The sequence below is a fragment of the Clarias gariepinus genome, chromosome 14, assembly GCF_024256425.1.
Source record: "Clarias gariepinus isolate MV-2021 ecotype Netherlands chromosome 14, CGAR_prim_01v2, whole genome shotgun sequence".
Taxonomy (NCBI): domain Eukaryota; kingdom Metazoa; phylum Chordata; class Actinopteri; order Siluriformes; family Clariidae; genus Clarias; species Clarias gariepinus.
In genome coordinates, this window is record NC_071113.1 from 5,168,691 (window position 1) to 5,191,917 (window position 23,227).

General features: G+C 37.3%; 1 protein-coding gene across 2 annotated transcripts in view; it reads left to right on the top strand.

Annotated features, from left to right (window-relative positions):
- The window catches only part of LOC128541214 (zinc transporter ZIP11), a 127,563-nt gene that overhangs the window by 20,428 nt on the left and 83,908 nt on the right, over window positions 1–23,227 (top strand). For both annotated transcript variants that reach the window (XM_053511532.1, XM_053511533.1), the window contains exon 4: window positions 360–518. In XM_053511532.1, coding sequence (XP_053367507.1) covers window positions 360–518 — 159 coding nt within the window. The remainder of the gene's footprint in view (window positions 1–359; window positions 519–23,227) is intronic.

A 23,227-nucleotide genomic window follows, 5' to 3' on the forward strand; every position in this document is an offset into this window, starting at 1 on the left:
CCTTAGCAAACAACAGTTGAACACGCATTTCTTTATCTTACATTAAATAAAAATCAAAGCATTACCTATTCATTTTGGAAAAAAGTGAGAGTCTGCAAATCCAGTCTAAACCATAAGAGTTCAGGTCCATTGTATTGTGTGACAGTGAGTGGTTTGAATTAATTCATGAATGATAATTAACCACTTGATTGATCTTGTGGATGAACTGGTGTCCTCACCATCATCATTTTAATCATTTAAGGACCTTGTTAATTGTATGATTAATAGTTTCAGTGTCATTTATATGGCATTTTATAAACTGTGATTTTTTTTTTTGTGAATTCAAGCAATCATTGTATAATTTCTATTGTCATCCACAGGTGATGTTGGCAGCCTCATACTGGTCACTCCTGGCCCCTGCTATTGACATGGCAGAAGAGTCTGGAAAATATGGGGCATTTGCGTTTCTCCCTGTTGCTATTGGTTTTGTCCTGGGAGCAGCTTTCGTTTTTTTTGCCGATCAGATGATGCCTTTTTTGGTGAGTGGTGCTTTTGTTCTGTTGATATGAATTTGGGCTGAGTCTTGCATGTGCATTAGAAGGCTTCCTGGTGTGCATCTGACATCTGGGTGGAAAATGCTTTTTTTTGGACTCAGGGGAGATTGGTTCATTATAATTCTGTATTATTCCATTATTATAAATCTCATTCATTATTATTTTCTCCCAATTTTCTCCCTAATTTAGTCGTAGTGTGAGCGCTTTGCCATAGCGCCACTTGTTATTATGGTTATGGATTTCAGAAGGTTATAAATGGGCAGATATGTAACCATAGACTTTCTGTTTAAGAAGTTAAAGACATGTTTTAATAAACAATAATTGAAAATGTCAGATGTATAGAATGAATAGTAATAATGACTTGTGAAATTTGTAACTCTGTGTAGCAGGTGTTTTTACCAAGCCACACCATATTTTTAAACCCTACATTGTCTTGTCTAAAAGTTTGTACACTATGTGTTGGGAATAGTGGCAATATTACCAGTTTTGAGACTTTGGAGACATTTGAGGCGCTAAAACGTTGCCGCTTTTTTGTAATCCTCTATAATCACATTATAATCAGTCTAAACTATTTCCACATTTTCGCCCTTAAGCTTGTTTAGGAATGATAATTATAGTGGATGACAGCGATATGTGCTGCTCGGTAACAATGTAGTTTTTTTTGTTTAATGTAATTTGAACTTAAATGTTAAACTCTTAAATACTGTGCTTGGTTTTTAAGTGAGAAAACTAATGTTATAAAGTGCAGGCTACATTTAATTACTTAATAAATGTTTAAAAAAATCTTTTTTTTATTGTAACAGAATGGGGCGAAATGTAATATAGAATCAGGGCATTTATAAAATCATACTTATAGAATCTGAAACTAAAAACTAATTTTCAGTAGAAATTAAAATAATGTTAAGATTTCAGTTTCATGTATGGAACTGCTTTAGTGTGAGAAAAAATCTGTTTCTTACCCAGTTGGTTATGAGCCTACAAGTAAACTCTTTTCCCTTTTGCACACCAAATGTAGCGGTGAGGAACCAACATTTCTTATCGTCATTCTGATCCACATGCACTTGGCCAGGGCCAGTTGTGATGTTTGGACAGCTGTTGGGATTTCTTTTACTGGTGCTTAGCAAACAAGAGTCCAACAAAAAAGAGATACGGACAAGCAACACAATCCCAGCAACCCCCAGCAGAGCAATTACTTCAGCCATGCATCAGCATAGCATTTGCACTTTCATTTCCACTAGGGATTGTTGTGTCTCCAGGATAAGGAGGCCAGGACAGGAATCAGCAATTCAAGTGATGTGAACTCAAGCTGTTGCAGAATTGAACATCAGGCAAACATACCACTAGTGGGTTTTGTTATAAAGCTCGATATTTCTCCCTGGTTTACTAATCAGAGTTGAATAATGAGCAACTGGCATTGTAAAGTATGCCTGTTATGGACAGAGATGCTTTTTATCATGTTGGTCTGAGTGTAGACATAAATTATGGTAGAAGTCTTTAGAAAAAAATCTATGTACCGTCTCTTGGGATGTTGTTTAACCAGTGTGAATTATGTAGACTTGTTGTACAAACAATTCAGCTGGCTTTATCTGTAAAGGTCTTTCAAAGACACCAGTGGGACTTTGATTGAACACAATTGCCGGTGCTTAAACCTTCTTCTGGTAACATGCTCAGAGCAAACGTGAAATCATCTTCTTTATATTGGATTTTCGTGTTACCGCATAAATGTTATTTATTAACGTGATTATGGGTCCTTTTAGAAAATATGAGCCTGATATTAAAATAGGAGTAAAAGAGGAGAAAATAAAAGTTATTTTTATTATAAGCATTTCAACCTCTTAGTTGAGAAGAAGGTGCAAAATGCATAATCAGTGTACGCCACAATATGTGAGTCAACTTGGAACAGCCATAAGAAGTAGGTGTAGCTGAATTCTGAAAAAAAAAAAACAGCCTGAAACTGTAAAGTAGACTTTTTTGCCAAAAATATATTGTGATCTTTCTACTTAAAAAAAAAAAAGTGACATTGCAACATAATCTAATAACGTAATATTGCTGTAAATGCAGTCAGTATTGCGCATAGAAACCATTTAGGGCCAACCTAAGCAACTATCCTGCTACCACCTATAGGACTATAGCAACCACCAGTGACACCATATCAGTCATTTACCCATCAAACACTTGGAGCACCTTGGCAACACCAAGAATCTGCTTTGGTTGTTTGTTTCCTTTTGAAAATTTACTTTTCTAGTTTTTAATTTGCTGTGACTCTTGGTGTCGACCTTGCTTGTTTTTCTTTGTATGTTGTTTAATTTCACATCAGTTTTGTCATTTCAACAGTGTTGTCTCTGAAATCTGTACAGCAGTAAACTGGGAAAAGCCCATGCACTGACATTCCTGACACATTGTATATTAAAGCTTTTCTGTATGGTAGTCCAAGCTGCAGTGAATGAGCGTAAAATTAAACTAATATTTTTACCAACTTTTTCGTGCTGATGCAGTCTTCTAAGATCCTGGATATTTAAATATAATAATTACATTAACATTGTCACTTAGTAAATCTTTTAGAATTTCCACAGACAATTAAAGGCTTCCTGCAAAGCATGTACATTTTGGTGTAACATCGTTAGCAGGTTTGTCTGTGCTGTAAATTTGCCTCGCAGACCGGCAGTGTGACTTGTTAGATGTGATATGAAAGTGATAACCCATATTTTACTGCTGGCTATTTTTGCTCTGCTCTAAAAGTTTTAAGAGTCTTTTTTAATCAGAGTCTGCTACGACATTGTTAGACTGTAGAGCTCACAAAAAATTAGACCTTTGACTCTTGACTTTTCCTTCGCCGTCCTTTACCTTTTCACCCAGGCTGGACACTGATCCTCTTCAAGAACTTACTAGTGTTTTCTAGTTCTGCTGTCACTCATCATTAGACCTGTTTAAGGAGAAACCGATGTCCTGGCTGTAACCTTTTTAAAATATTTGATTAGAATTGATTATTCTACAGTACAAGTTGTGTAAAGATTCCACTAAATTTAAGGGTCAGTACTAGCTCTGTGGCAAATTAACATTACTAGCTGTAGTTGAGCTTTGATGTTTTTAAACACTTGTTTAGAGACTCATGCTGAGGCATAATCACTGAGACTCATCGCCGTCACCTTCCAACACGTGGCCGAGTGTAACGATGACTTGCAGGAAACGCACTTATGTCTATTTGATAGATAAAGCATTGAGGGAAATGCAGGTCATTGTCTCTGTGGAAATACTCTCAGTAATAATTTGAAACTATTTTTTTGTGTCTACATGTATTAAAATGTGTATTTATTTTTGTGCCAATTGATTCTGATTAACTGTTTTTTTATTAATTATCCATCTACTTTATGTTGCACTATTCCTAAATTACTTACAGTTGTAGTGATCTGGGTTTAAGTGCTGTCCTGAGAGAAATAGGTTTTTCAGTGAATGAAATACTACTGTGATATTTTTTAGAATGACTCCACCAGCTGTTACTGTACACAGTGAATATAAACGGTCTGCACACCCCCCCGTTTTTTTTATTTAAAAATTTTTTTTTTTAATCTAACTCGTGTTTAAAAGTGTTTATCATGGAGCAGTCATCAGTAATTTGACCAAAATTAATGTAATGTATCTATTTTTTGTTTCGTCCAACTGCTTCACAAAAGCATGTTCAGGGTCTTTTTGTCACCATGTATTGATATGGAAAACAGTAGATGTATCATGGAACACACTTAGGCCTGCCATCAAGGGAACAACTTAAATGGGATTGAATACAACAGTTTACTTACTGACAATACAAATTATGTAGCTTTACATGCATAATAAATATGTACTGTTATTTGCTAAAACACATTTCACCCCGTCATTTATAGCTTCCCTCTATTTGCGAAAACAGTGAGCTGAGCGTGCGCTACACAAAATGAAACTTATTAAAAACCACACAGACTTTACATCTTCTTTACTGGGAGAAAACATGTCCAAAGACTGGACTTAAAGAACAATATTAGAGACTGTATATGGACCTATATGCATATCAGCAAAACATCACAAGTCATAGAATACAGCTGTAAAGATATTTGCAGTAAAATCGGCCATACATGTGGATAAACCACTGTTTATTTTCTTATCATGATTTCAGTTGGCACATTATACAGTGTACTGTATATCAATACATCATACAGTATTTCAATAAAGCCCTGTAGATTAAACTGAGATATGATAAGTGAATTTATTAATCCACCCATGAGTTGATGTTACCATTTAACATTTGCAGTAATTTCTTCAGTTAGTATTTCTAACTCAGTACTAGTTCTGTGGCAAATTAACATTACTAGCTGTAGTTGAGCTTTGATGTTCTTAATGATATTACTTTTCTCTAATCTACTTTCCCTCTGTGTTTTGCTCCATGATCATTTTAAGTACATGTAGGTGTATGTAAATGGTTAGAGACTTTACCTGTGTGTCACTTATTGGTGTAACAGATCAGAGTAGACCCACGATCAGCACAGACGTTCATAGGAATTGCTTGTGTGCCATAGACCAGGAGGGCTTAAACAGATTGTAGCCATCTGTCCTTTACCTGTAAAATAAGATCCACAGATAATTCTGAACATAATTTTGATATTTTAATAATAGACTCAAGATTTTATCTGTCTGCCATAATGTTCCTGCTGTTTTCTTCCTAAACTTTGTTAAATATTAGGCCCATGTTGACTTTAAGTTATTGAGATTTGTATTAAACTCTTGGGGGGCAAAAAATCTAGACCCAGTGAAAAACACTGTGATAAATATGATATTAAGGGTAGACTGAGATTTCCTCCATACATTGTTTATACAGTAATAAATAAAATATTATCATGAACACACTAACTGTGCCTCCCTGACCCATTGTACATGTTTTTAGTGTTATTGCTTATAACAGTGTAAGGATTCACATAAACACGTCAAGCAAAATAAAAACAAACAAACAATACTCCCAGTCATGAAAATCCTGGAAAAATCATGAAATATAGATTTACGTTTTCCAGACACAGAAAAATCATGAAAAAAAAAATATCAAAGTTTGAGAAATGTCAGATAAAAAATGTTTTTAATAGCTTTGTTCTTTAAGGAACATTTTGCATTTTTATAATACGGAAAGGTTTGTGCAGTTGTGTGTGAAACAGTGAGTTGGTGTTAGGCTTCAACAGTTCAGTGTAGTCTGTCTCGTAAGAGGTCTGTGTGTGACGGATATGTTGTAGATGTGCGTTTTGGTGTCTGTGTGGACTTAGTGAGTAAATATGTTTGCATGGAATACTAAAAGAAAAAAAAAAACAGTGCATGAGTCTCTTCAAACTGTGTTTAAACAGCTGCTAAACAGTGCAGATTAATCTAAAGCCACACAGGGAAACTCCTTTTTTCCTCTTTTTATAAAAAAGCAGGTAAACACTCCTCATGTGGGCTCTGCTGTAGAAGTTGCATAGGTTACTTTATCTTTTATCTACGTTGCGTATTTAAAACATTGTATTACCTCGAGCAGGGGCAATTGCTGTGTTTTGGACTGAAATTGCAATGGATGTCACCTCCGGCTATCATTAGGGATAAATTGAACGCAGGAAGAAACTTTATTTTCCATCCTGATTTTCTCCCTAATTTTGTTGTATCCAATCACCACCCTTTAGTGCTTTTCTTAACCAATCAAGTAGGGAACCCAAGTAGTGTGCTTCCACTGAGATGTGACCCAGCCAAGCATTTTTTTTTTCTTTTTCAAAATGCTCCTCCACATTAGGGAGGAAAGTAACACCCCCGCCGCCACTGTGAGCTCATTACAGGGCAAATGCTATTTTGTTGCTCCACTCCGAAGCTGAATAAACCTTTTCAGCACAATAGTCAGCCTGTTTTCAATCTACAGAGTGATACGGAAGTGATATAGATGAGATAGACATGCTCTCATTATCATTATGTAAATGAAGATTCATTAAATGTTTGCTATGTTTGATTTTGGGTTGGGTTTGAAATTCCTTTCTGCAGGAAAATTATTTGTGGTACAGCTACATGTTTCCAGCAAAAAGGTCTTTAGTTTTAAACATTTAACAGGATTCTGAACAAATGATGATTGATTGCATTCAATTTTTATTTTTTTTTATATCTTACTAGGATAAAAGCAGCGATTCGAGGAAGATGTCAGGTCTGGAAATTTGCGAATAATTCACAAAGAAGCACAGATTTTGGGATTATTTATTCATGCTGTGTGTATAGAGCTGATTCCAGGCAGTGCATGTGGCATACGATAGTGTGACTGGATAAAGAAAAGGCTAACCAAAGAGTTTGCTTTTGAATAGTCAGCTCCTTGTAAAATGTCAGCTTGTAGTTTAAGCCTATGACGTTTGAAAGCTGCACAGATCAGCCACCAGCAAGCAGATGGAAAGGATTTGAAAACAAAAGGGTGACAAATGCACAAGAAACAACTGTACCTAAATGAACTGAGAGAAGCGTGGTAGTTATTAAAAGGCCAAGTCTAGCAAATGTTGGTAACTTTTTGTTTACTTTTTACTATAGTTTTCACTAATTAGTCATTCAGCAAGGAACACATTTTAGCTGGTTTTCAGGAACAGCAAATGCTATAGTTTAAAACAAACACTGCAGCTCTGTAGTTCTGCTCTCCTGATGGGTTTCCTTCATTCACACTCACATAGTGAGTGTAGAGTCTTTCTCACTCTAAACCTATCACTTCTGCACTTATGTATCACTCTGTATCACTCTGTTTCATTTTATAACTCTGTATCACTGATGCATCAGCACTAATCTTTCACATCAGCTTCAACCCCTTAAGGGGCACTAAACTACTCAGGTGGAGAGGAGTTGATGTGCAGCGCTTAGGGGTCATCCCAGGTGAATACAGCAAATGATAACACTGCATTCTGGCAGTTCAATTTGCTCGCATGGTTGAGTGGAGAATGGCTTCATTAGAGTGAACACATCACTCCTCTGCTGCGTGTTTGACCTGTAATTAAGAGCACAACCAGACTGCAATTAAATCTCAATCATTGACATTTTGTATATCTAATGGAGCCATGCTACATTTTATGGTCTTTATAAATGAAATGTTCCGTGCATGGCAGTTAAAACAATATAGACAGTAATGTTTCTAACCCAGTTCACACAGTTCCATCTTTTCCAAGCCTGTTAGCTTACCTAGTTTACATTACACTCTGTGTTTTATCTTGTGGTTTTACATTTTATAAGCAAATTTTTTAATTCCATCCATGGACATAAGTTATATGACCATGGACCCTTGAGCATCCTATTCCAACACCTTAGTTAGACTTTCCTACAGGTCCTGATGTAACGGCCCCCACTCCTCTGGGAAGTCTTTGCACTATGGTTTTTGGACTGTGGTTGTGGCGACTTGTGTGAATTAGCCTTTAGAGCCTGAGCGGTGCGTGCTGACGTCATGTGAGAAGGTGCCTGTTCACCAGGCGTGTTCACCCCAAAAGGAACCCTGGAATCGATCACGGCTGAAGTGAAAGTGGAGGATCATTTGTTGCGAAAATTAAGATTTATTAGAGAGAATATCAGCAGTATCTGAACCGTAACTTTGTGATATATTGTTACCTTGGGAACAGGAGCTCCAGACACCAGTGTATGGCTATGACTCTCTCAGGGTATTCCGAGTGACTTTAGTGTGAGGGCACACACATACACACACATTTGTGGTAGGGGTTGTGAATGTAAATACTGTATGCTTTGACTTTTCTTATCCTTTCAGACTTACTGCTCACATGGCTGCTTCTGATTTATAACAGATTTATTTTATTAGGACTGAAAACAGAGACAATCTGATACCCAAATCCCAGCTGAAGAGTTTTTTTTTTGTGCGTGTGTGCGTGTGCGTGCGTGTGCGTGCGTGTGCGTGCGTGTGCGTGCGTGTGCGTGCGTGTGTGCGCGTGTGTGAGAGAGAGAGAGAATAACCCCACACAGACATGTACGCAAGAGTGTTCCTGGTCATTTTATTTGTGACTTTGAATTAATTGACTTTATCTTTCCATTAGGGGCCGGTCGCTAGTAATTGCCCCCGGCTTGTGCAGGATGTGTTTATCGACAAGCGTACAGCAACAAGTGCCATGACAACCATCTCTCTCTCTCTCTCTCTCTCTCTCTTTGTCTCTCTCTAACAGATGGTGAAAGCTGATTCTAATGTTTAAGAACAAATTTTTTTCCATGAAACCAGTTTCTGTGGCCTCGTCACCTTCTCTGTCACAGGAACATGAATGTGAATGACTCGGAGCAGTCGGTTTAGAGGAAACAAATTTGGACTCTGTAGTTACAGTGGAGAGATGTAACACTAAGAGCATAAAGAGTGCATGTTTAATTTGTATCACTACTGTTCTTTATTGGAACACAACACTAACAATTTTACGCCTTTGTTTATTTGAACATGCTAATTTTGCCACCGTCCCCAGTCACCATGCTAATGAAGTGTGCGTTCTTCATTCAGCTACGTTGGCATCTTTGATTGAATGTTTGTTTGCAATGATTTCGGATAGGATTAGACCAAAACATGGAAAAAGTGAATTTTCAGATAGGATCCACAACATCATTTTTCATAATACTTAATGCTTCTTATGTCCCAATCCATCCTATGCATTTATATTTTTATCAGATAAGAAACACCTTTGATAAACACAATTCTGTGCCCTTTTATGTCTATAGTGCCAGTAACGTTTTAAAAATAAAATCTTTCAAAGTCAGGTCAGATGAAACTTGGCTAATTTAGATTTCACATGAAAAACATAAACCTGAAAAAGTGCATTATTCTAAAATGCTAAACTGAAAAGATATTGCATTATGAATTTGACCTGGTAACGGACATTACAGATTTCTTGCCTTTTAAGCTTTAACTTAGAATAAAAAAATAAAAAATAAAAAAATTAATTTACAGGTCATGTGCTTCTAGAAGCTTACACCAATTTTAGTATTAATACTCTAAAATTAAAAATAAATAATTAGCATTTTAAATGATTATTGTTTGAAACAAGACAAATGTCTATTTTGGGGCACATACTGTATAAAATCATCTCTTTCCCCAAACAGCTAAAGTTAGCAACTTGAAATTTTACGGGAAGCAAAATTGGTCCCTTCCATGTTGCATAAACTTCAGAAGTAGCTTCTTTGGTAAATCAGCATCTAATACTTTGTTTTGGCCGAGTGGACTCCTTTCCTTCTAGTGAAGGCGTCCCAGCCGCTTGTCTTATTCATGGTGTCGGAATGCAAACAAACAAGACACTTTGGTATGGTCTGTTAAACAAAGGATGGAGATGTGTGGGTTATCTGTCAGGCTAAATGATGGGATGGAAAACATGATCCATGTTGAGTTTAAGTAATCTTAACAGAGTAAGATTTGGTGTTATACTCCATCATACAGAACGGAAACACAATCGTGTGTATATACAGGCATGGAACTGGGAGGAGAAGATACGACGAAGTATTAATACAATCTATCATCCATGCGCTGCTTCTCTTTTACAATAAAGCACAATAATGGTATTTATCAGTGCAGGAAAAGTGCAATTATTGAGAAATCTTAATATTTGTTATTCTTTAAAAGAATGCTCTCATGCCTTCAGTAGTTTATTAACACAATACAGAAGTTAAAGTTTCTTCAGTGTTCTCCTGGTGTAGTTGTAATTTAAAGCTATTCTAAGTTCTGTTATGTAATCATTTATAATTCGGTGATAATGTGATTGTATTTAAATGTGCCTTAGTTGTAGCATTAGCTAATTTGTGTAGCTGGTTAAGCACATTAAGGAAAATTAAGGCAGGTTAACTAGCAGGTTCATATGATTATATAATATGTTGCCTATCTTTTTTGTGTAGATAAAAGTGATGTTCCTTTTTTGCATTCGTGTCTTTAATCATCTTTGTTTGATGTGCGCTCTTGGGCTGTTTTTGTACAACATTGCTAATCTGTGACATAACCACAGCAAGAAAGGTTAAATTTCTTTCACTTAGTGTTTATTGGGTTTTTGCTCAGATAGTTTTGCAATGAAACGTGTCCCAGTGTGCATCTTTAGGCCTTGTTCACACGTGCTCTGAACGTCATAGACGTCTATGTTGTGTTTTGCTTCTACACCGGCGTTCGTTGTCTCTGCCTAACGTCAGCCTGCAGCCCAAATTGTAGTTTGTGTGTTATCCTGTGGGGGCAGTGTGTCGGGAACTGGATATGAAAGCCCGCCGCTACTGGGTTCACCCTCTGACTGCACAACGTCGGATTAAAGGAAGTTTTTTTTTGTGGTATATGAAAAAATGTGAAAATTTCTGCGTAAGTTTTTCACCATTTTTTTTTTTTTTTGCCTTTTTCCGCATTTCCCTATGTAAAGCACGTAGAATCATGGGATATATCCGGTCCTCCGAAGTGTAAAATGAACGTAAAGAAAACGCACTAGAAGCGGTTTCCTTGCGTTCATTGGGATTTGAACGGCAAGAAAAAGCTGCATGCAACGTTTTGTCGATGCCGTATAAACGCGCAGCCGGACAAACACACGTCACAAAAGCCTGTGTGAACACTTTCATTGACTCCTATGTGTAGAAAACACTCGCCGCTTGATCCGCGCTCACCAGACGCTACAAACGCAAGAAAACGCTTGATTTTAACGCCCGTGTGAACAAGGCCTAAGTGTTAAATTAAAAATTCTGACTTGATTCTGAAAAATTCTGGTGGATTAGGAGATTTGTGCAGCTTTTCCTCCACCTAATATAAACCACACTGCAAAAAAAAAGGGAAAATTACAGTTTAGATAAGTTTTATTTTTACAAACCATTTTAGAACAGAGGTACAGTAGGTTTAACTATAGGCACTCCATAACTGCAGCCGAACAGTGACGTGAGGGTAGAATTCCAAAAAAGGGAATTTTGACGAATGGCTTAAAATATTACCGCTCCAACTCAAACATGAGTTGAGACGCCTCATGTTTATTGCATTGTGTATGTTGCAAGAACAGGAAAGTACTGATTTTATCAATTAAAATTATTTTAAATAGGAAAACACAAGTTAGAAATTTTGCAATTTCAAGATCTGCTGGGCGATTTGATAAAATATTATTTTTTTAAACTCAAATATTCCCATATTAAATCCCATATTAAATCTACCATTAGTGCTCAAACTACTCTCACTTTCACCTATTGTCTATACCGCTTTATCCTATATTCAGGGGGACCTGGAGCCTATCCCAGAAGACTTAGGTCACAAGGCAGGGTACACCCTGGACAGGGTGCCAATCTATCACAGGGCACACACACATATACACACACACAACGGGAAGTTTGGGGAATGCCAATTAGCCTAACCTGCATATCTTTGGACTGTAGGAGGAAACAGGAGTACTCGGAGGAAAGGGATCTGACCATTTTGATTCATACATATTCGCATTCCATAACTTAAATAATTCTTTTGATTGTGTGAAGCTGCTTTGCGACAATGACAATTGTTAAAAGCGCTATACAGTACAAATAAAATTGAATCAAATTTAATTGAAACCCACCAAGCACGGGGAGAATATGCAATCTCCATGCACACAGAGACGGGAATCGAACCCAGACCCTGAAGGTGCAAGGCGACAGTGATAACCACTACACCCGTGTTCAAACTAATTTATATAGGATAAAATAAGTTGCAAAAAGCCAACTGTGTGTAGTAGTTTTTCAGTTCCTTCTTTTACAATTTTTTTTACATTTGCATGATGCCTGCAAGTTTTTATTTATGGTAATATTCAAAAAGCACCAAAATGAGCCTTTCCAGCTCAACAACACCACACACGTGCCCCTGAGTCTCTGAGTCCAAAGGTCATGTTCAGGATACTTCGGGCAAAAACACCACATAAATTACAGACTATGCAGACATTACCTGTGATAAATTGTACCTATATTGTGATTAAATAATTGCACAGATTTATATTACAATTTTGATTTAATTCAATCAAAAGAAAAGATTCAGAAGGATTCAGGGTGTTCTTTTGTACAGAGTGCACCTCTCTGTAGTTTAGGTAAGAGTGATATCACTACACCTGGCACAGAACGTGTTTGGCAATTTTTTTCTGATTTTCCCATTTTATAATGCAATTTGGCACATTATTCAACCTGTCTGAAAATAAAGCATATTTTGAATCAGTTACTTACATTCCACTTGCCTTATATAGTGAATCGGATTTATTTCTGTTTGAACATAGATTCCTCAGAGGCACGTGAACCCAGCATACTCCGTCTTTTTTAACTGCTGTGAGAAGAGGGTTGTTGGTTGTCAAGAAATAAAGTGCTGTGATTTGTAAATAAGTTCAAGGAACAAAGGTTTTCATTCACCTCAAGACGTATGCCTAAAGACAAATGCATCACAGAGAGAGAGAGAGAGCATTATACATTTCAATTCAATTCAATTTTATTTATATAGCGCTTTTAACAATGGTCATTGTCTCAAAGCAGCTTCACAAAAATAAAAGAAATTCATTAAAAAATTATAATAATAATAATAAAAAAATAATAATAAATTGTGTATGTGTGAGAAAAATGTGTCTAGATAATAATGAGATGAATGAATGAAATGTCTCTGATGAGCAAGCCAAGGGTGACGGCTACAGTGGCAAAGAAAAACTCCCTGAGATGGCAATAGGAAGAAACCTTGAGAGGAACCAGACTCAACAGGGAACCCATCCTCATTTGGGTGATAACAGATAGAGATGATATAACATCATGTGTGTTATGCAGCTGAAAGTACAATATAACAGAAATTCTTTAAATTAACATGAAGTCCAGTTCAGCATAGGGATGAGTCAGTAGGTGCAGAGGGCAGATGGGGTCTGGATCACTGGGAGCACAGGAGCAGGATGTGTAGCTCCAATCATAATAAGGCAGAATCTCTGGATGCCTCAGGATCCTCGCAGGGTTGGCCTTTATCTACTGAAGCTGGTACAATCTCCAGATGTCTCGGGATGGGTAGAAAAGTACAGAACAGATGGAGAGAATTAGCGTAGATGCCATTCAGGATAGGTGTACTGAAGTATGAAGTTATGGGATGAGTTATGCGTATGCCAGATTAAAGAGATGCGTCTTGAGTCTACTTTTAAACTGGGAGACCCCGAACACTGTCTGGAAGGCTATTCCAAAGCTTTGGAGCTAAATATGAAAAAGCCCTACCCCCTTTTTATAGATTTTGAAATCCTGGGAATTACAAGAAGTCCAGAGTTTTGTGATCTTAAGGAGCGTGGTGGATTATAGCATTTCAGAAGACTGGTGACTTCTTGGTGGTTTTGATTTGAAGAAATCTACAAAGCGACATACCTCAGCAAGTTACTCCACCTTCATGAACGTCAAATCAAAGTGTTTAGTGCAAAGAAACACAACTGAGATTTATACTCAATTAATTGCAAATTGCAATCATGATAGGCATGATTGCAATTTAACACCAGTTTAAGTAAGATTACTCGATTAAAATTGTGCAGGAAATTAGTTAGCTACAATAAGCATAATTTATAGCTCTAGTATTTGAGATACTTGGGGAGAAGAGTGTGATTAACATAGTGTGAAGTCATAAGTGTATTTTTCTAAGAGAATTGTTTTCTGAATTTTATTGTGCAGCTTAGATTATTATGTTGTTATTAGAAGAGCATGCAGACAGAAATTGACTCTAATTAAATGGCACCTTCAGTGAACTCATCAGTATAAACCTGCTGCCTGAAACAGCTGAGGAAGATCATCAGAGTTCTGCTATCTTCAGAGATCTCTGCAGCAGGAAACACACATACAACATACATTGAGCATGTCTACTGTTTGTAATGAAAAACAACTGTTTACTTACTGTATGTGTTTAAGTCTAATATTAAATATACAGGAAGTAAAGTGGACACAATGAAGATAATTTATTTTACTATCACAATCGCTATTGTTTTTTAATCTGATTTATTACCTGGTATTTGCAGGTAATATATATTAACTATTATACATATTCAGTTAAATTTCTAAACTATAATTGTCTCTTGTATAATGGCCTCTATCTATCTATCCATCCATCCATCTATCCATCCATCCATGCATCCACTGATTACAAGATCAGCCATGCTCACATGAATCAAAGGCCAGTTCATCTGGTCTGATCCCACAAAAAAATGATAGACAGGCATCAGAACACCCAGTGCATATGGAAAGTGTGGCGTGAGAAGTGTTTTTATTTGGTATTTGGAAAAATGAGCAAGTAGATCTGAGCAGCTTTGGCTTTGAGCCCAAATGAGGACTAGACAACAGGGTCAGAGCATCTCCAAAACTGCAGGTTTTCCCAGTATGTTCTGGTATTCAGTGGTTAGGTTTTAACAAAAGTGGTCCAAGGATGGGCAACAGGTATACTGATGACAGGGTGATGGTTGCTTACTGATGGTTGCAGGGTAATGGCTTACTGATGCACATGGAGGAGCGAGGGCTGGCTCTCCTGGTTTAATCCCACAGAAAACGTGCATTACTTACATGTGGAATACGTAGCACCAGGATGCATTTTACAGTAGAGGCGAGCTGGTTGAGGAAGTGTGTCACTCTGGGAATAATTTGCTGGGAAAAAGTGAGTCCGGCTTTTTATATAAATGTTACTTTGACATGAAACACTAAACATTAAACCTAAACATTATTGCAGACTGAGTACACCCCTTCATGGCATCATTATTCTATAATGGTAGCGGTCTCGTTTACCAGGATAATGCACCATAAATTTGTTGTTGGCAAATTTGCGTGTTGATTGCTGTTGTCCTGCAGGCATTAAACTTCAGCTTTGTGCCTGCATATGGCTTACCCTCTCTATAAAATATACCATCTAAATGGCCATAAAATGTTTTATCAGTACAATTACATTTGTATTGTAGGAAGACACTACCTCCTAGCACAGTTTGCACAGCATCACACATTGTCATTCCATGGTCTGTGTGTGTGTGTGACATCATTAGAGTGACAGCTATCCTTACATGGGTATGATGTTAAGTGAATGAGCTTGATACTGGATTCACTGACCATTAGCTAATATATCAGACTCTATTATTAATATCACAATAAAAAAAAAAACTTTCCTGGCCTGGATATTTGACGTTTCCATGTTCCCACAGGAAAAGCAGGAGCTATTATTATTTTGAGCACAATTTGTGTTTAATCCATCATCATAATAAGCGTTTCTACATATAGCACAGTGCTCTTGGGAAAATGAGAATGTGGTCAAGAGCCTTGGTTTCTTTGTTTACTTATCCTTATAATATCTGCTTTCGGCCTACATGTAAATGAAATCTAAGCTTTCCGTGCTACTAAACTTTCATATTTGTTTGTAGCATGCAGTATATGACATTAAAATATATTTTTGTAATATCGTGCAATCCATGCTATCCGCAATTGTTTTTGCAAACGTCTCTTTACAGAACATCACCATAAACACAAACACGAGACTAAAGGTAATATACATATAATGAAAACTTGTCATAAAAATCCTTATTAATGGCAAAAATTAGTTACATATATGGGTCTGCTTGCTCGAGTGAGCAGCCATCTTGAAAATTTCGCTTAGCCCTTCGTTTGAAGTGAGGTCCCGAAAAATCTTCGTTTTATTGGGCTATCTGGTCCTTCCCCTTCCCCCTACCCCTCCAACCAAAAGAGAAATGAGACACCCCTACCCCTTCACGTGAACGCGCCAAACGGAGGGGTAGGGCTAAGTGTAGGGGTAAGGGGTAGAACTGGGATTGGGCTTTAGTCGTGTCCAATTCCTCTCCGTCACTAGGGGACTCCCATATTAAGCTGCTACTACCACTCAGTCAGGAGGGCCGCAAACTATCATGTGTTTCCTCCGGCCCATGTGACGTCACCGACCGCATCTTTTCGACCGGCTCGCTCACGCACAGTTGGGAGCGGCGTAACACATACTCGGAGAACAGCGGTATCCTCTCTTTCTGCTCACAGACGCCCCTGATTGGCTGTAGAGCCGTGAATAATGTGGGAGTACTCACATCCCTCCCCCACATCCCTATCATTCCTGCCCTCTGAGAGAGCTTGGCCAATCAGCTCTCTCTAGACCTCCGGCTGCGAGAGGTTACAGCAACTCGAACTCGCGATCACCGGATGATAGGACGAGCACTTTACCATTGCGCCACTCAGAGGCCCAGACCAGGCTGCATTTCTGTTCACGTTTGGTGAGCCTGTGCTCACTGGAACCTGTTGTAGCCAATCAACCTCTTGGACATGTTGTGCATTCTGAGATGTTTTTTTGCAATTGTACAGCGGTGTTAACTGACTTACTGTAGTTTTTTTGTCTTTTAAAAAAATTAAAAAAGGCAGGTGATTTCTGTCTGCAACTGTTGCTCACTGGATGCCTTTCTTTATTTACCAAGGTAACTTTAAAGACTGTTGTACGTGAAAATTTCCAGAGATTAGCAGGGTTAGAAATACTCAGACCAGCCCATCTGGCACTATATTCATGCCGCAGGCAAAATCTTGCTTCAAAAAAGCATCATGCTTTTTATCCTGGTTGATGTGAATATTACTTGAATTTGCTTGTATCTGCATAATTGGCTTAGATTAGGTAATTGCAGAAGCGGGTAGCCGTGTAGTTGGTGCTATTAAAATGTTTGGTCTGTGTATTTGGGAGGATGTTAAGCAGGTATTCAATAGTGAAGCCAAAAATATCATATAGCACTTCATAATCTACAATTTACATCCATCTAGAAACCTCTGTAATCCAAATAGGGACTGTGGAGGTCAATGGTGACCACTGTATTTATTTCCATTTTTACAACCGTGGTAGGACCTCCAGTTAACATTCACACACTGCAATTTAAGAACACCAATTAGCCTAATCTGCATGTCTTCGGACTGTGGGAGGAAACCTGAGAACTCAGAGGAAACCCACCAAGCATGTGGAGAACAGACAAACTCCACACAAACAGACCGAGGCGGGAATTGATCCCGAGCCCTGTAGGTTCAAGGCGACAGTACTAACCCTGCTGCCAGTCTACAATGTAAGGGAAAGGAATAGGAATAAAATCCAAATAACAATATCTGTAAGTAATACCATTTTGGAATGAATTTTAAACTGAACAGGTAGCCAGTGCAGAGATAATAAAATTGGGGTTATATGATCATATTTTCTTGATGTAGTGAGAACCCTGGCGGCTGCATTTTGGACTAACTGAAGCTCGTTTATCAAGGATGCAGGACAACCACCTAGTAATACTACCTAGAAAATGGGCCTTGACTGGTGTTGGCAACTGTTTCTCTGGGGACTTGACAGTTCGATAGTTCAGGACTGGAACTTCTTACAAGTCTACCTGGGTCTTCAATAACTACCTGGACTTCAATTATAGCTGAACTGCCTCCCACACTACACACTGTATAAATGCAGATCATTTACTGCTTTCTGTTTCACCCAAATGAGGATGGGTTCCCTGTTAAGTCTGGTTCCTCTCAAGGTTTCTTCCTATTACCATCTCAGGGAGTTTTTCCTTGCCACTGTCGCCCTCGGCTTGCTCACCAGGGACAAACTGACCATTTTGATTCATACAAATTCACATTTCATACTAACTTAAATAATTATTTTGACTGTGTAAAGCTGCTTTGCGGCAATGAAAATTGCTAAAAGCGCTATAGAAATAAAATTGAATTGAATTGAATTAATGCATTACAATAGTCTAGTCTGGAGGTCATGAATGCATGAACTAGCTTTTCTGCATCAGATACGGATAAGATGTTCCTAAGCTTGGCAATATTTCTAAGGTGGAAAAAGACCACAAGTTTTTGTGATACTAGAGATATGATTTTTAAAGGACACTGGTTACTGTCTAATATTACTCTCAGGTATTTTACTGTCGAACTGGTAGTAACAGTACATCCTTCTAAATGCAAGCTGAATTGTAAAAGCTGCTGTGTACTGGTTTTTGGGCCAATAAATAATATCTCTGTCTTATCTGAATTTAGTAAAAGAAAGTTATTGGTCATTTAATCTTTTATGTCCTGGACACACTCAGTTAGTCTAGACAGCTTAGGTATTTCGTCTGGTTAAATTAAGATATATAATTGGGTATCATCAGCATAACAATGGAAACTAATCCCATGTCTTCTAATGATGTTACCCAAGGGAAGCATGTATATTGAGAACATCAGAGGTACTAAAACTGACCCTTGTGGGACCCCATATTTCAATGGCATTACACCAGACAGTTCTCAATTTGAATCTACAAAATGATATCGATTAGCCAGGTATGATCTAAACCATTTTAATGCCTGTCCCTGAATACCTATGTGTAAGCGATCTATAAGAATATTGTGATCTTTAGTGTCGAATGCAGCACTAAGATCAAGTAAGACTAGTATTGAGATGCAGCCTTGGTCCGAAGCTAAAAACAAGTCATTTGCAATCTTAACTAGTGCAGTTTCAGTACTATGATGGAGCCTGAAACCTGACTGAAATTCTTTGAGGATGTTTTTTTTTCCTGCGAGATTTTGAGCTGACACCACCTTTTCTAATATTTTTTATATAAATAGCAGGTTTGAAATTGGTCAGTAATTTGTTATTTCATTCGTGTCTAAATTAGATTTTTTAATAAAAGGCTTAATAACTGCCAACTTGAAAGGTTTAGGGACGTGACCGAGATGTAGTGAGGTATTAATAATATTTAGAAGTGCCTCTCCAACCGTATGCATCACTTCTTTTAAAAATCTGTTTGGGATTGGGTCTAACAAGCATGTTGTTGATTTAGCTGAGGTGATAAGATTATACAGCTTTTCCTGTCCTATACCTGTAAAGCACTGTAAATCTACTGTACATGTGAAGTTTTAGACTGAACTGAATCATGAGATGCTATTAATTCAATTCAATTTTATTTTATTTGTATAGCACTTTTAACAATCGTCATTGTCACAAAGCAGCTTTACAATCAAAATAATTATTGAGGTTTGTATGAAATGTGAATGTGTATGAATCGAAATGGTCAGATAGTCCCTGATGAGCAAGCCGAGGGCGACAGTGGCAAGAAAAAACTCTTGAGAGGAACCGGACTCAACAGGGAACCCATCCTCATTTGGGTGAAACAGAGAGCAGGAATTGATCTGCATTCGTACTGTGTGTTAGGTGGCAGCCAGTTCAGCTATAAAAGTTGATGTTAATATGGAGTTCAGGTAGTTATTGGAGGCTCAGGTAGACTTGTAGGTAATTCTAGTCCTGAACTATCGAGCAACTGCAGCCAAGTCAAGTCCTCAGAGAAACAACTGTCAACAGGAACGACATGTGTAGCTCGACAGAAAGAGGGAAAGAGAAAGAGGGGGAGAGAGGGAAGAGAGAGAAAAAGCTCTGCCCCAGCTGTAGTTTTCATAATACGTGGTACTGACAAGCGGCCTTTTTCTGGTTTTATGGTTATAATAATGCCATTAATCATCATTATTATAAATATTGAGGGTTATCTTTAAATATTTTGGACATGCCATGTGACCCTTTAAAGTGCATTAGAACTAAATCTAGCATTATGCAAGATTGAAAATTCATTAAACATGAATAGATTAATTTCTAGTTACTGTAAAAATGTTTGCAAGCTGTAATATTTGTCATAAAGAGTACTAGCAAGTACATAGGAGTGTGGTAAAATTATTTTGACTATTTCTTTTATTTAACTCATCAGAAATAAAGTCACAGCACTAGGTTGTTTTTGACAGCGTGCCACATCATGCTACACTAGCCATCTTCAATATGCATACATAACAGCAAGTATAAACCCAGTCTCAGGAGGATTGTGGGGGAAAATGTTTATCATCTTTTAGAGTCATGGATGATGATTTCGCATGTGCCTCTGAGCAGCAGTGGATCTCTCAGCTAGTGTGTTAACGGTGCTGCCGCTCTGATTGATTGTTTCTCACTAAAACCAAATGAGCTTTCTCACATACAGATACTGTAGGAACAGAACTACTAGATGGAACTTGGCTTGATATACCTTCTGAGCAGCTAGTGTAACTCCTCATGTTTTGTCCCATTTTAGCTGAGATTCATTCAGCTAAATTTAGCTAGTTATTCACATGAATGGGTTGGTGGAAAGAATGTATGTTTGGATGGAAAAAAGCTGTGTTAGACAACAACCGCACTGCTGCTTACAATTTAACATCTGAGCTATTTATGATCAAAGTATTATAATGCATCCTATTTAATAATCTACAAAGAGAGGCTATTAGTACTCACAGGTCATTATCATTATTATTTTAAATCAGCTACTAAAGCGGTCATTTTTTTGTAACGTAGCACACAATTTGTGAAGCATGCTTTTGTAAGAACTGTGACAACAGTTTTCTCACAAGATTATCAGACAGTGTAACATTAAACAGGTTTTGATTTGACAGACATTGCCAAAAACACACAGGGTGAATCCATTTACTGTACACTGTTCGATTTTTGTTCAGAAATATTGCACTGTACTTGAAGATAGGACTGCACGATTTGGGAAAAATGTCACATTGCGATTATTAAGGTCAAAATTGCGATTTACGATTGCGATACGATAAACAAGTGGTATGACTCAACTTGCTTGTTATCAAGGAAAATGCACCCACATTACTAATAATGCTGAAATTTTAATTTCTCAACTGAGATATAGTAAACAGTGCAATCTAGAAATGAACAATGTTTTCTAATTAAAACAAAATTGTACAAATTTAAATAACAGTAACATCTTTACATTATTGAATTAAATTACATTAAATTAACTTTAAAATAAAATTAAAAAGTCAAAAGTACAGATAAAAAAAACAAATACTTTAAAAAAAAATAATAATAATTTTTAAATTTTGTCCCAAAACAGGGACATTTAAGGAGGATGTAACATATACTTTATTGGTATTCTTATCAAATCACTCACCATTTTTAATCTAATGATGAAGAAGAGATTAAAGGAAAGAAAAGTGTCCTTTAAACATATAAATTTTAGAGTCATGCTAATAATCATGAAAATAATTTAAATGAGACATTTTTAGTGTTCTTTGTGACACAGATTTCTACACTGTATTTCCATTTATTCTTAAATAAATCTGTTAATAGCTGTCCTCTCTAACATACAGTTAGGTAGCTTTAAATATGAAAAGATGAAATTAATTTAACATATCGATGGCTAAATAAAGTCTATGCCCGAAGCACTGGAAGCTAGTCCAGTGATTAAGCGCCACCGCTTTGGCGATGTATGTTCTCTCTGGTGTGATCGTCAGGGAAATACGATGTTTGCAGGCAACGGCTTTTCAGTTCAAACTCATTGTGCGCGGTTAGGCTAATATATGTCTCAGTCGTCCTGCTTGACCAAAGGTCCGTAGGGGTTCAAAAGAATTTCACTGCAGTTATTTCAAGTTGAACGTCGCTACGTCACTTACTGAGACTTACAAACACATCTGTAATAATGTGTTGTTTTGTTCTGCTCACACTGGGTTGTGCTTTGTTTGGTCTTTTTACTACTCTTGGCTTTTACCGCCATGCATTTATCATACTTTTCTGTGTTGCTTCAGGTGCTGATATAAATTTGTTGTGTTGCCACATGATGTAGCGACTTTAGTTTTGCCAATTTTGCGCAGTACCTCTTTCTGCTCAGTGTCCGATATCCTGAAACCAAAATATCGCCAAATAAAAGAGGTTGCATTTTTTCTGGGCACAAGTTCAGCGTCGGTCTCTTTTGTATCCATTTTCTTCTGTCTCCACACTGCGCTGCGGAAAGTCACGTGACCACCAGCACGCGCGCTACACGAGACTGACTGTTTTTTTTTATTTTTTTATTTTTTCTGACATAAGAAATGGCCATACAGCTCTTAAAATGAATGTCTTGTTACGTCCGCGACCGCATTTGTTTATTTAATATAACCGCAACATTTGCTGTAATGTAATCGCATAGGCTGACATCGCGATTGCGATATGATTAATCGTGCAGCACTACTTAAAGATCAAGGAAATAACTAATACAAATAAGTATAAGAAGAGCTTGTTCTTGTTATATTTTGTGCATGTAATTTTTTTCTTCTTTTTGGTGCTTGAGTCTTATCACAGTGAAGCAGGTGCTAATGTGTCAGGGTATAAATAAGTGTGCAGATTTTATTCAGCCAAACCAGGCTGGACCTTTTGTACAGATTATGTGCTTAAAGCAATTGAGTGCTAAAATGTGTTTGTGACCTCCAGTTTCATATTTAATTCATGCATGGACAGATAGAAGGCTGATGTAAGAAAAAACTGATGATAACTTTGAGCCAGGAGCGGGCATTATAGCCCAGAGTAAAACTCATCCCTAATAATTAAACCCTGTTAAATGGTGCTTAATAACTTATATTGATTAGGATTAATTGAAAGATAAATTGGTAGTGCATTTTTGTCTTAACAGATTGAAAGGCTAAAAATCAATTCGAAGCATGAGGCTAGGGGTAAGATAGGAGCCAAGGTCCGAGTGTGAGGGGGAAAGCAGCAAGAAATTAAAGTGAATTATTAAATTTATATAAACACTGAGACTGTGTCTATTCCATAATTTTAGGGCTTTGTAAGAAAAAGCTCTGCCCCCAGCTGCAGTTTTCATAATATGCGGTAATGACAAGCAGCCTGCATCCTTTGATCGAAGTAGGCGTGGCGGATCGTAGCAGATACTGTGGTGCGAGACCATTTAATGCTTTATATGTCAGGAGTAGTATTTTAAAATCAATGC